We start from the raw sequence: 15832 nt of genomic DNA, 5'->3' as shown, positions 1-15832 counted from the left end.
TATAAGCCAGAAGGGGATCTCCCTGGTGGTGTAAGGATTAAGACGCAACCTATAAAGCAATCCACAGCCACTGCAACAGGAGTTCGATCCCCGGCCAGCCAAGGAGCAACCCACAAGGCGCAGCAGACCTCTATTGTCTCGCCCGCTGCTCCCTTCAGCAGTGTATTTCAGTCAGTCTGCCTGTTCTGTTTGCCACTGTCTCTGGTGAATCTTCTCACCTCCCCACAATCTCTGGTCTGTACCCCAGCTCTTGTATGAATAAATAAATAAATATTTTAAAAAATAAGGCAGAAGGAAAAAAATCTATCAAACGGTTTCACTTATAGCAGGAATATAGGGGAACCAAATTAGACATCAGTGTAAGAAAATAATAACAGTAAAAAACACAACAAAGCAAAAACAGACAATTATAAATCATAGACATCCTGCAGGGGAGAAGTAGGGAGAGGGATCAGAGGGAAGGTGGGAGGAGCACATGGGACTGAGGTGATGGTGCACTGGTGAAGGAAACTCTATGGGGACTACACCTGAGGGGGTGGGGGGAAGCAAATATTGTTTAAAAATGAACAATGACATAAAATAAAAAATACTTATTGTTCATATTACATTTTCTTTTAGTTCTATACAGTCATAATTGTATAAATATTTCCATTAAGAAATAATTATGGGGCCTCCCTGGTGGCGCAGGTAGTTAAGCACTGCACTGTGAAGCTGTTCGCAGCCTCTGCAGCATGGGTTTGATCCCAGCCAGCCAGCGAGGGTCCCACATGGTGAGACAGACCTCTCCTGTCTCGCTCACTGCTCCCCTCAGCAGTGTATTTTGTCAGTCAGCCAGTTCTGTTCCCCGCTCTGTCTCTGGTGAATCCTCTCACCCTCCTGCGCATCTGGCCTGTAGCCCGGTTCTTGTGTAAATACACAAATCTTTAAAAAAAAATTATGAAAAATGATGTAAAATATATAAAATAGAATAAAAAACAATTAATGGCCTCCACTGGAAAATACAATTTCTCCTCACTGGTACAGAAAAATTAAGTATAAATGAGCTAGGATCTAGCATGTAATGTCATCCTTACTTCCCTGTCTGTAATTGTCTCCAAGCAGTGAGTATTTAGATACTTTCTCTTTCTCAACAAGAAAATAAAAAACACAGTGACTATGGTCAGTCTGTGGTAGGTATTGTATAGGTTACTGAAGTGCAGTAAACAAAAAAAGCTAAAGTCAAAAGAGCAAATCAAGGAAATGAGTGAGTCAAGTTATAAATATACAAATAAGTCTGATCTGCCTAGAGAAGAACAGCGCACACAAACAGAGGAGTGCGGAAACTAGATAATACTATGTGTTTCCTCTGGTTCTGATAAATTTAACAATTTTCTTAAAATCAAATAATTTTTCAATTCCATGATATAGATATTTTTAATACTAAAAGTTGACATCACGCTAACTTGTAGGCTTCTTTGTGCCTTCAGTATAAGTCAATTAATTCTGTTTAAAATCAGAACATTTTCTGGACCTCCCTGGTGATGCAGCAGGTTGAGCACAGCCCTTTGGAGTGGTCCCAGCTGATTGATTCCCAGCTGGCCAGGGAGATATCCACATGGCACGGCAGACCTCTCCTGTCTCGCCTGCTGCTTCCCTCAGCAGTGTTTTTCAGTAGGTCTGCCTGTACTGTCTCTGGTGAATCCTCTCAGCCTCCCACATGTCTGGCCTGTACCCCATCTCTTGTACAAATGGATAAATCTTAAAAAAAATTTCTTTAAAAAAATAAAATCAGAACATTTTCTTCAATGGCCTGAATGTTTATGCACCCCCCTCCTGCCCCAGAAAAGTTCTTATGTTGAAATCCTAATGACCAATTTGATGATATTAATAAGTAGGAACTTTTGGGAGATGATTAGGCTATAAGGCAAAGCTCCTGTTAATAAGATTAATGCTCATATGAAAGAGACCTCAGAAAGCTCCTGTCCCTTTCTACCATGTGAGGGTATAATGAGAAGTCTGCAACCTGAAAAAGGGCCCTTGACTTCCCATGCTTGGATTTTCAGCTTCCAAAATGTAAGACATTATTTTTTGTTGTTTTATTGCTACTCAGATAATGGTTTTGTTATAGAAGCACAAGCAGACAAAAACATTTCTAAAAGTATTAATTGTATAATTCAGTGGGAAATTTACCACTAAGAAAAAAATTGCAGAGCAATTTTCCATTAAAACTAAAATCAATTCTAGCAAGTACTGTAATATAGAGCTTTGGCAGTTGTTAGTAGGATCAAATGCTAATTGTTGGTTCTGGTTTGCTATTTAGGGCATTCACATTTTTATTAAGATTCATTATATTCATGAAATGAACATACAGAGAAATTGAGCAATACCATAAAAAATACATTTTGGGTAAATGCCCTATATTTTAAAAGGCACTACAATATTTTGTACTTATCCATAATAATGCAGTCATTCAATATCTAATGTGTTGCATCATTCACTTAGCTTGAGTAGAAAGACATGTTTGAAATTATCTAGAACTTTAAAGATATTATAAATATGTATATATTTAAATTTGCAGTATTAGTAATTTAATTTAGATGACAATTGCAAATGCAATCTATAGAAGAAATTGGGCATTAATTTTTGATATGAAATACTGTTATTTTTGATAAAATTATGTTAACTAGGAGCAAAGAGAGGTATGCCCGAGAAAATATTTTATTCCAAATCAATATAAATAATATTAAAATATAAATTAAAAAGACAACTCTCCAAATAGACTAATGTCATTATAAATGTTTAGAAAGATTAATAATTTATTTTCAAATACTGTATTTAGCAGTATGGATGTGGAAGTCTATAGGTAAAATATTTCTGGATGATTGCTTAGTAAAATGTTTATAAATCAGTATCCCAGTAATTGAATAAAGATAAATGAATTTATCATCATAAAATAACTGGACAAAATTAGGAAAGTGCATATATGAATTTTTACTTTAGTGTTTTTGTAACCACCAAGACCTGCAAAAAACATGTCCAGGGATATCAGTTTGATATCCCTGATTTACATATCCACTTTAACACTATAAAGCCATTAAAAACAACCTTATAGGGCCTCGCTGGTGGTGCAAGAGGTTAAGACACAACCTATGAAGCTATCCACAGCCTCTGAAGCATGAGTTCAATCCCCCAACCTGCCAGGGAGCAACCCACATGGCACAGCAGACCTTTACTGACTCACCTGCTATTCCCCTCAGCAGTGTACTTCAGTCAGTCTGCCTTTCTGTTCCCCACTCTGTCTCTGGTGAATGCTCTCACCCCCCACACCTCTGGCCTGTACCCCGGCTCTTGTATTCATAAATAAATAAATATTTTAAAAAAAACTATATAAGTATACATTCAATGGCATGGAAAGATGTGCAATGCAAATTGCATTTAAAAGGCAAGCTGAAAGCATTATGACTCAATTTCACAAGTACTATAAAAACACATACTAAGACACATCTAAAATAATATATGGTAGTGCAAAATTAAATGTTATTTTCCCTAGATGGTAAAATTACATGTGTGTGTGTGTATACATTTTTGATTTTCTGGTATGTTTATATTTTTTTAATTTATTTGCAATTAAAGGCATTACTTCCAGTAATGATTACATTTGGACTAAAATACTAACTTAACACACAGCTTTTCTAGCAATAGTGGCCTATGCTTCACATAAGATGGATGGGCACAGGGTTAAGAATGTTCAGAATATAAGTTTTTGTAATTTGATGAATAAAGCTCTTAAGCACTGTGACAGAAGAAAGTGCTATTCACAAGAATTTTAAAAGTTCAAAGGTAATATAGGATGTAGTGAACAACACTAAAATTAGAAGTTGAAACGAAGAGATATTTTTAAGCACATGAAGATCATTTTCTTTTATGGAAAATGTACCCTTATAGCTAATATCTAAAGGTATCACTAAGACTTCAGCAAGTTACTCCAGTAGGTGGACTATAAACCACATATATTGCAAATAAGCATTGCTTCTTAGTTCTGTCTAAAATTACTATTTTTGAGATGTAATAGTTGCTAACAATTTTTAGACTAAGAAAAATGGGAAGATTATTTACCCAAGGCACGATCTATAACCTGGAATCTATGTAACCTTGTTAGTAACACTTGTGAAATTGATTACAGATACTTTATTCATGTGTAAAAAAGCTTTGTCCTTAGAAATTAGTCCACAGAGTTGGTGGAAATGAAGACTAAGTGTTCCACTTTCTGAAGATGAAGACTTACTCACAAATCCATAAGAACAGTTCAATCTATCATTATTTCCCTGACTCATAAAAATTTAAAACTTTTGAAAAACAATGGCATAAGCCTCAAAGAAATATTTCTTAATGACCAAATTTATTCCTGATATATTATGAAGATATCTCAGTTTCTTTATATATCAGGCTAACATTTTAACCTTTCATAGTTGCTCTTTTTTTACACAACAGCCTCTATTATTAGCTCACAGATCTACACTATTGCACTCATATTTTTCCTACCCTTCCTCCTACCATTTATCCAACACCTTTATATTGTACTTCTTCTACAGCACTCTTACTGTTTTTTATATGTATATTTCTAACCCTTTGCTTAAATTTAATTTACACATTTATCAAAGAATAATTCCCTGCTACTAAAAAATATCTGACAACCTGCCTTACTTGTTAATTAGCTCTCAGGGCTTCATTTATAGTTTCTAGATTAAACCTCGTTCACCTAAATATAAATTACAGCAGTTCACCAGTAAAATAAGTAACAATATGGAGAAACAAATAAACAAACGAAAGGTCAAATGAAACCAAACCAGGAACAAATTCTAGAAACCTGACTTCAGACTTGAGGCTAACAGGGGAAGAAGAGGGGAGGTGGCAAAGTTGAAAGGGGAACAATGACTATGGTGAACTATGGGTGCCTTTGTAGTGGGTGTGGTGTGGCAACATATACCTAAAAGGTGTGATTTTATAGCTGCTCTAAATCATGGACAGTATTGTAAATCAATGTTACCTCAGAAAAATTTTAAAGAATAATAACAGCAACAGAATTCAAAACCACAAAAATGTGGGTAGACAATCACAGGGTACTCTTATATCTAAGATTCTTATATCATAACCTTTAAAAAGCAAGATTCATCTCTGATCTATAAGATTACATAAAATTAATAGTATTTTTAATAACTGAAAATGCAAATAGCACAGTATCAGAATAAAATGCAATACCACTGTAGAAAAAAAAAGAGTAACTCTAGCTCTTTGTTTTCTTCATTTCACTATATTAAAATGCTCAGATCTAAAGAGTGTCTCTAAATCTATTTCATAGTTGATTATGAAAGAAATAATTGAATTAGTTGAACTTTAACATTTATTTTGGCTCTAATTTTTTTAAGATTTATTTTATACAAGAATTGGGGTACAGGCCAGAGATTTGGGGGATGAGAGGATTCACCAGAAAGAAAGTGGGGAACAGAACAGGCAGACGGACCGAAGTACACTGCTGAGGGGAGCAGCAGGTGAGACAGGAGAGGTCTGTCCTGCCATGTGGGTTTTGCCCTGGCCAGCTGGGAATTGAACTCATACTGCAGTGGTTGTGGATTACTTCATAGGTTGCATCTTAACCCCTGCACGACCAGGGAGGCCCAGTTGGCTCTAAAATTTGATATTACTATAAAGTATCCATACTCATTAAATGTTAAAGACTACAGTATGAAAATTATGCACTGTATCTAGTTATGACTGCTTTAATTTTACATGTCATTATTATCTGGATTTTTGTCTTTTCTTCCTTCACTCATTCAGTGAGGGATCTACCATCTTAAATTTGTTAAAGAAATTTACTCCATGGCCTCCCCCCGTGGCGCAGGTGTTGAGCGCTGGGCTGAGAAGCTGCCCGCAGCCTCTGCAGAGCTGGTTTGATCCCGGGCCCGCCGGCAAGGGTCTCACATGGCACGCAGACCCTACTGCCGTGCCTGCTGCTCCCCTCAGCATTGTGTTTCATCAGTCTGCATATTCTGCTCCCCGCTCTGGCTCTGGTGAATTCTCTCACCCTCCCACATGTCTGACTGTACCCAGTGTTTGTATAAATAAATAAACAAACAAAAAAAAACAAACATACAAATAAATAAATAAGCAAATAAATAAATAAATGAATAAATAAATAAATCTTTAAAAAAATTACTCTGCTCATTGAGCCTCACATTTCATTCTGGAATGAAGGAATTCTTTGACATTATTTTTTTCTCTGACCTACAAGTATCCTCTTCCTCTACAAACTCTTTTTTTGGGAGGAGATTGGGAGGGGAAGTGATGAGGAAGAAAGGGATGTTATAAAGTTTTCCCTGATTACTAGGAAGTAGCAGTTCTATATCTATTTTAATTCAGGTGTGCAAAATCTCACCACCAGAGTTAAGAATATTTCTATAAGTCAACAATGTTAAATCTTGACAATACAACACAGGTTTTACATGTGACCAAATCCCAGAGCATGTTTATTAATGTCTTAACTATTATTTCAACAAGTTTATTTGCCAAATTCTGCAAGTATGTGAGTGTGTGTATTTTAATTTATTTCTAGATGTTCCTCTGTAATAGTCATTTAACATTTCATATATTTTAGATGTTCTAGCCTCCAGCATTTTCAGATGATTTCAGTAAGATGCTCACTGATATGATTTTAATTTATCAACCATCTTTGCAAGTTTAACAAGATCATAGTATTCCTAATCCAAAAGAACACTTTAAATGAAAATCATTTGTGATTATTTTGATAAAGATCCAGACTAGTTCCATAAATGATACCTGTGCTCATTATTGCAATCACTACTTTTAGGGCAAGTCACATTTAAGTGTACTGTCATGATATTGTTTCAGTTTAACAAATGTCCATGAATTTTTGCTCTTACCAGAAATTTTTAAAATACTACTAAAAAACAGATACAGGAATCCCCTATTTGTCAAAAGTTCTCTTTGACCCATTTCACTTTTATGGAAGTAGGACATTAGTACCTGTATTCACTAAATGAAGGAAAGCCAGAGAACATTTTAGGTCTTTTGACATAAGGTGAGAAGTGAATGTGGCGTTTTACATTCATGTTGCAACAGCCCTTACAGAGGCTGCACATACCCTGATCAGTGAGAATGGCCCTGCCAGGTTCCTTTCCTGTGAACTACTTTATATTGACTATGAATTTATAATTATTGTTCCTGCTTTTACTATATGTTAGTATTATTGTTTTAACATATTGACTATATGTTAGTATTATCATGGGGTTTGTATCATTCTTGCTTTTACACATTTTGGTGTCATTTTATGGCTTACATGTTATTTAATATGATTTGTAAATACAGGGGTCTTAGTATACTACATTTTCATATAAATTAATGGTAATTGCTTTTTCCTTTATGCCATTTTTAATTTAGGAAAGATTTTATAGGAAGGCTCTACTTTTGGTTAGTGGAGAAAACCTGTATTATCAAAAGCAAACTAAATGTTGATAAGTAATTCAAATTCAACAAAGTTACAAACTAGGAAGATATAACAGTCCATTTATACTAAGGGTGCCCCTTCTCATTTCTCATAGTTCAAACCAAAAATTATACTTTTAATATTCAATGCAGAGGAAAAAAATGGTTCCACAAAGAACATACATTACTAGCAAACAGTAAATGATTAAGAAAAAAAAATACTGAATGATTTAAAAAAGGGAACAAAATATAAAATGGCAATGGTCCACTATGGAAAGCTGTGTGGAGGTTCCTCAAACTACTAAAAATGGAGCTATCATATTATCCAGTAAATTCAGTCCTAGGAATCTGCCCAATGGTCAAAAAAACATGTATTCAAAAAGATACTGGTATCCCTATCTTTATTACAGTACTACTTATAATAGGTCAGATATGGAAACAACCCAAATGGCCCAAAATAGATGACTGGATAAAGAAGATGTGACACATATGCATAATGGAATATTATTCAGCAATCAAAACTATAAACTAATGCCATTTGCAGCAACATGGATGGAGCTTGAAGGGATAATGCTCAGTGAAATAAGACAGAAGGAAAAAGAAAAAAAAATATCAAATGGTTTCACTTATAGGAGGAATATAGGGGAAACAAATAAGGGATCAGGAAAATAATAATAATAATAATAATAATAATAATAATAATAATAATAGACAAAAACTAGCAGGCAATCATGAATAAGAGACATTCTGCGAGGCGGGGGAGGAAAAGAGATCAAAACAGGGAAAAAAACGAGCACAAGGCACTATGGTGATGGCTCATGGGTGAACTGGTGGTAGGAATTTAATTGGGAATGCACAATAATGTAAAAGATATAAATAAAAAAAATTAAAACAATAAAACACATGAATATTCTGAAATTCATTACACATTATAAAATCCATTTGTCTTGGGTATGAATTTCTGTTATTCAAGCTAGCAAAGCATGACTGAGCATAATGCAGCACAGCAAGGGGAATTTTTGCAACTTGCTGGTTTGTGCCATTGTCTAGATAGCTTTAATAAAAGTAATACGATAAAGATAAGATAAATGTTAAGATACCAAATGTCACTCCATTTTATAGCTCTTAGATGCCTAGGTAAAGCTGTAACTGTGATGTATAGAGAAAATTGCAATGATGCAAAGACTTAATGGAATAATGATATGAAATATATAGAGATAAAAAATTAAAGCCTTAAAAATAGAATAAAATTTAGAAAAATGACATTATCTTGGATTTTCTGGTAGATATATCTTCTGCAAATAAAAAAAGGCTTTGCCTTCTCTTTTCTAATGAAAAAAAGAAAGTTGCAATGATGAAAAGACTTAATGAATTCTGGGACACAGTAGAAGTGAGGCAAAGTCAAAGATGAAATTTTCCCCTTATTTTTAGTCCAACACTACCATTCTACACTCCACTGCCTCCCATGTTTTATATCTGTCACCAGTACTCAGTCAGGTCAATCATGGACCTCTGTAAATGTACAAGTATACTCTACTAATGGCAGAATACAATGATCTGCTTACCTCACCTAAAACTCTTAGAGACTCTGAATTTTAACTATTGAAAATACACGATCATCCTTTCCCTGATATTTTCAATTCTGATCAATTTCACATCATATTGGAAGGTGGACAGTAAATCCTGAATGATGAGGTGAGATGGCTGAGGTTCATTTAAACTGAACGTCTGCTATCTGGATTTCATAAATTGGACAATTGGGAGTACATGTACTCAGCATTCCCAAGGTCCCATATAATAACTTCCTCACCCCATACTCTCTTCTGCACTTTAAATGGAATGCAAATCAGTGATAGTTACTTTTAGAGAACTGATTAAATAGACTCAAGTTTTAAACTTTCTCAGAAGTTTTTAAACTTTCAGTGCATCTAATTATAACAAGATACTTAGATGTGCTTCCTTAGGATGACAGGGCTACAACAGTGCTAGGAATCTTTTGCTTTTTTCTGTTGTTTTTTTTTTTTTTATAGCTTTATAGCATATTGTCATGAACTCACCCCTTAAGCGATGTTTACCATGTTAAGAACAATCAGCCACTACTAGTATTACCACCAAACTCTGTCCACAAGGTAACATCCAATCATACTCTTAAACTTTGCTATTGTTGGAAATAAATGAATTATCATCAGGCTTATCCTACTTTTCTAAGGTTACCCCTCCTTTAGTCTATGTATTCTCTCCTTGTTAAAAATTTTAACAAGCTACCAGGATGTTAGATGGGAAATACATTGGTTCTTTCAAATACAGATGACCCCTTCTTCTCTTGATGGTTTCACTTAAATGTGAGAATATAGAGAAATATAACAAAGGGTCAGTCAAAACTAAATCAATATTAAACTCTTAAATTATGACTGCAAATCTGAGGCAAACAGAGAGGGAAGGTGGTGGGAAAGGTATGGGGGGAAGGAGCCTCGTAGAACACAGTGGACAATTGTTGGGGCACTGGTGGAGGGCAGGGTATGAAAGTGTGTACTTGTAGATGCAGATGCAAAGATATAAACCTACTTGACCTCAATAAACAAAATTTAGGGGGTAGAGGGAAGAAAGGAGCTAACAATATTTTGTTGATATACTCAGAAAATAAAAAAAATGTATGAAGAAAATTTGCAATCATGTCAACAAACACACGTAGATATTAAAATAAGAAAATATTGGGGCAAAGAGAAAATAAAATCACTAACATCTCTATCCAGAACTCTGCCCGTGCTGTTTAGGAAAAGCATTTGTTTAACAGGATCCAGCAACACCCAATAATCCACGTTGTCCTTTAGAGAGAGTTCTATGGTAGGGTCTGGTCCTCCAGCAGTCCCTTTGATCAGCATATTATCCACCAGAATTGTACCTGCAAACCAAAGAAAGTTTTTTGAAAACATTCTATTTGCACATATTTTTTTTTTTTAACAAAGATCATACCCATAAACTCTGACTGATTTACAAATCTGACTTAAAGGAAAACATTCAATTTTATATCTGGCATGATACAGAAAATGTCTTAATTTCAAAAGGGCAAAAATATATTTTAATACTATTTATCAATGATATTTTGGGAAATAAAAGTGGAAGACCAAGATTCAAACACTTGGAGAGCTTCATCATCTATTTCTTGTTTCTCCTTAACAATATGAACTAGTTCCCCTCCCTTTCCATCACTTTTCCCAGGAGTTATCGCTAAATTTTATACTAAATAAAAGGAAATATCAGTAATAACACAGGCTGGTACTTCAATTCACTCAGTAAGACTTCAGATAGGAACAGAGATATCCTGAAAATAAGAGAGAAAAAGAAAAAGCAAGAGATAAAGAAATAGCAGGGTGTCCCATGGTGAGAACTGCATCTTTTTCTTTTATCTTAAAGCAAATCCATAAAACATAAATCTTAATGTGAAAGACAAAACTAGTGGGAAGACTCACAATGGAAGCAATTCTTCTTTAAGACATGTCTAGGTGCTTGACTAGGAAAACAAAATATTCCAATGCAACATTTCGATACTTGCTTTCTTATTATTTTTTTCTGCAGATTGAATTGTAGACATTTGTTGAATAAAGGAGAGTGCATTTCTAATATTTCCTATTCTGTTAAAGATACCATGCATTTTATAAATTGAATGCAAACAGAATTGATGCAATTCAAATCTCATTTTCCCCCCTCAAAGGAATGATCTCTTTGTCAAACAATAATGCACTATAGCTTAGGGCAATCATTTTCAGCTGATCCATTTTATTAAACTCATGACATATAGAAGGGATGTGGCTCTGCAAACAGAAATGCACCCTCCTAAAGACATTAGAATAAATGGCGTATATCTAGGGAACTCACTGCCTTTGGATAGCACACAGAAAATATAGATAATCCATAAATATGACTCTAGCTTGAGGAATAATGATGCAAAATACATTTCCTGCATTTTCTTAAGGCATAGAATTGACCCAAATATTATATGATTGTATAATTACAAGTAAAAGGAATGTCTCTTTGGAATTTTCCCACAAAATTAATAATAATGTTCTGTAATATTTCTTTATCATATTATCATAAATGAGCTATATTTGCGTAGTACATGTTGAAAGGAGTCATACTTATAACAATAAGTTTAAATAATGTTGAAACAGAGGTACTCTTAAACACACTTCTCTAAAAAGATTTTCTTCAATATTTTCACATATAAAATGTGTGTATATTTATATAGAGAACATACATACTATATATGTGCATACATAGGAGTGAAATTATCTTTCCACTTTTTACTAAATTGGCAATAGCCAAGTAGAAGAATACAGATCAGATGATGAGGACATATTTGTGAGCTATGAATATGTTCAAGGTCTTTATGCATTCTTGTTGACAAATACTTCACACAACTAACCTTTAGAGATTTAATTTGTATTTTTCATATATAACTTATAAGGTAAGAATTCTCTTTTCTGATCAAAAGAAAAATGAAATGTATAATAGATAGATAAATTAACATTAACATTCATGCCTTGACCCAATATTACGTAACAGCAGTAACTGTGTTTTTGCAGTACACGTGCTCACTACAGTCACATGAAATAAAGAAGATGAAGAACTATCTTTTTAACACAAGTGACTTATAACCAGAACAAGTTGTAGCAGTTACTTAAACCCAATAAGGTAAAATAAATAGACTATGTCTAGACTTATATTTTACTTGATTTTTTTTTGTATTTTCATAGAGAAGATCTAAATATTTTCCTTGTTCTCACCTCACCCCTGTGTTCTGCAATGACTGAATTTCAGAATTAAGTGTCTGCAACACATGTGTCCTGAACAAAAGCTTTACTTTCACAAGAATACTCCATTCATATTACAAACATTCTCAAGATTTTCATGTGTCAATTTACTATAGATCATAGGTATGGAGAAAGAAAAGAGATCACAACCAAGAGTGAAATAATGAAAGGAGCACTTTTAGAAAAACAATTAATAATTTACTCAGGTTTGCCTAAAGCACCCTGTCCTCCACCCTCCCCAGAGAAAAACTGACAACACCAAAGCTAGCATGGAACCAGAGTCTTCAACCTAGTTTCTCCCAGCAGTGGGGACTGTATCTTTCCAGAGGTCCAGAGATTTCCAGATGTGAGCAGCTGGTGATCAGACTATTATGGCAGGCAGCTGATAAGAAGAGTGTCTGTGAATATTGGGACAATATGGTGTCTCTCTCCTCTCTTTTTGCAAGTGCCACTTTTTCAGTAAAATCTTTCTTAACCTCTTCCATGGGATATTTAAAATTAATTCCCATTTCTGACTCCATTTGAATTATAAAACACATGTGTTTTAAATGTATGTAAAAAAATAAAAGAAGGGCCTTCCTGGTGGCACAGGGGTTAAGTCCCAGTGCTATCACACTCTTGCCACTGCAACATGAGTGTGATCCCTGGCCAGGGAGCTGACATACATGGCAGAGCAGATATCTCCTCTCTCACCTGCTGCTCCCCTCAGCAGTGACCACTGTTCCCCTCAGCAGTATATTTCAGTAGATTCGACTGTTCTGCTCCCCACTCCTGTTTCTAGTGAATCCTCTCACAACCCACACTTGACCTACACCCCAGTTCTTGTATGCATGAATATAAATAAATTTAAAAAATAAAAAATAAATGGATGATACACTGTCCAAGATTAATAAGAAGGTGGATAGTTCTATCAGTATGAGAGAGTATACCATGACAAGAAGGAAGACACATATGATGATAAAGATATCAATTCATCAGTGAGTATTAACCCTAAAAAGATCTGTCCTACAGAATAGGTGATACCCAAGGGGGAATTCCACTCACATGTAAAACTCCATCATCAAAAAAAAAAAAAAAAATAATAGCTGCAAGAGGAAAAAAGACTAAAACTTAATTGATACCAGTACTATAGAAGTTAAGAGAGCTCACCCTACAATTAACAGATCTAGAATCCAATCCTGGACCTACGATTTAGCATCTATGAAAATGGACAGATTACTCAATCCCACTCACCTTCAATTTGCCTCACCTCTAAAATAAGTAACACAATAGAACAAGCACTTCTACTATAATAAGTGTGTACCTGGAAAAAGAAAACAAAGAAAAAAAAAAAAACTTGTGTTTTAGTACCCAGACACTAACACTAAAACAAATAGGTAATAAGGTTACTTGCTTCTAAATAGACATTTTTCATAAGAATTGAAAATTTGATCTAGCATTTAGCTTTTTTCATTAATCTATTGTTTTAACTCAGATAGATGTGTTTGTAGCTCCCCACTGTACTCACAGCTTCTCCTGATATTTACACATTTTTCATCATAGCTACCTGCAGGATTTATTTGCACAGTAGAATTTTTAGTTCTTCTTACATTACTATGTCTTTCTTTTTAATTGAAAAAAAAAAGTTCAGAACATTTCAAAACATCAATATACATGAAAATAGCTTTTGAATAAACACAACTTACTCATCATACCAACTTCATTCCTTTAATTACTAATCTTACGTAGATCTTTCTGATGACTAAATGCGAACACAAGTGAGGTACTGATTGCCATCCCTGGTAAAGAATAAGGACTTGACAAACGTTGAGTTCTGGTTATTGTTGATGTTATTAACTCCATTTTGGAAGATAATACATTTAAAGTTAAAGCAGAATGACTAATTTTATGTCATTTAAGTCACTTAAGTTTTTTTTTTTTTAAAGATTTATTTCTGCATACAAGAACATGTGTATAGGCCAGAGGTGTGGTGGGTGAGAGGATTCACTAGAGAAAGAGTGGGGGACAGAACAGGCAGACTAACTGAAATACCATGCTGAGGGGAGGAGCAGGCAAGCAGGGGAGGTGCGCTGTGCCATGTGGGTCAGCTCCCTGGCTGGCCAGGGATTGAACTTGAGCTACAGAGGGTGCGGATATCTTCACAGAGTTGTGCTCAACCCTTGCACCACCAGAGAAGCCCAAAGTCACTTAATTTTTTACCAACCAAATTTACTCACAAAACTGAAGTTACCACATTTGGTTAGCACATAGGTATAGCTAGCAGTCTAGAAGACATTATATGGACTCAAAATACAAATAGACACAACCCAATACAATCATGCTTGTGGTTAGATGGTAGGGAAGCAATGTTCATTCTAGATAAAAGTTTTAAAAGAACCCCTTGTCACCAAAATCCAGGCCTCCCTAAACTGCATCCCAACTAATAAGCAATCCATCCAGATCTGCAATCACTATGGAGTGATATAATTTTCAATTCCTAATCTTAGTGTGAATTTTGCGTGCACATACACACACACACAATTATATATTTATGTGTCCAAGCACAGAAGAAATTATCCCTAACCCCTCTGGGTTCTTCTCATGTTGGATTAGTAATCAAAAGAGCATCAGATGGGGTGGTAAAGAAAAAAAACAATCAATTTAATAACAGATGTATGGAGGGCCTCTCTCTTGGCACAAGGGGTTAAGCACAGCATTACAAAGCTATCTGAAGCCTCTGCAGCACAAGTTTGATCACCGGCCAGCCAGGGAGATCCCCACATGGTGCAGCAGAACTCTCCTGTCTTGCCCGCTGCTCCCTTCAGCCCCTCAGCAGTGTATTTCAGTCAGTCTGCCTGTTCTGTTCCCCACTTGTCTCTGGTAAATCCTCTTAGCCCCTGCACCTCTGGCCTGTACCCCAGTTCTTGTATGCATAAATCTTTAAAAAATAAGATATGCATGAGGAATTTACATGGCTTTATATTTAAAACATATTGAAGTACACAAGGAATATTTAACCTGCATTTTGTGACTTGAGTATCAAAGACATAGAGGGGAAGACTTCACAAGGCAGACAAGGAGAGATAACTCATCCTTACTCTGAAAGCAAAGAAGAGATTCTTAGATAGAACATGTTTAATAAATGTAAAACAAGGTGATATACCTATCCCCAACCACACTCTACATTCTTCTATGTCATACAGAGAGAGCAGAGATTGCTTCTTCCATCAGGAAAAGGACAGACACTTAGGATGTGACAATCTCTTCTATTAGGAAAGGGTGAAGGACAAAGGAAAGAAATTTGTCCTTACACACAGGCACCTCACTGCACTCAATGCAAAACACTTTGTGTTGAGTAATGACATTAGACCTCCCAAGGCTTACAGGGACTTGACTGACCTCTTGTAACCATACTAAAATGACAAAAGGTCTACTCTTGGTCTATTGATAAAAGTCTATCTGACCCTTTTGAGGAGACTTACCCCATAATGGCAAGAAAAATGTCTGATTCAACAAATTCACACTAGTAGTGATCTTCACATTGAGCATATTTTATTCATCAC

The 15832-nt window shown here is 35.1% G+C and overlaps 1 protein-coding gene across 7 annotated transcripts in view; it reads right to left on the bottom strand.

The window, feature by feature from the left end:
- Positions 1 to 15832, bottom strand: part of PCDH15 (protocadherin related 15) — a 1524279-nt gene that overhangs the window by 437895 nt on the left and 1070552 nt on the right. For all 7 annotated transcript variants that reach the window (XM_054690675.1, XM_054690674.1, XM_054690669.1 and 4 more), the window contains one exon: positions 10221 to 10381. In XM_054690675.1, the coding sequence (XP_054546650.1) occupies positions 10221 to 10381 (161 nt within the window). The remainder of the gene's footprint in view (positions 1 to 10220; positions 10382 to 15832) is intronic.

The sequence above is a fragment of the Talpa occidentalis genome, unplaced genomic scaffold (assembly GCF_014898055.3).
Source record: "Talpa occidentalis isolate TD23 unplaced genomic scaffold, MPIMG_talOcc4v2.1 talOcc4.8, whole genome shotgun sequence".
NCBI classification, from domain to species: domain Eukaryota; kingdom Metazoa; phylum Chordata; class Mammalia; order Eulipotyphla; family Talpidae; genus Talpa; species Talpa occidentalis.
This window is presented reverse-complemented; position numbering and strand designations above follow the sequence as displayed.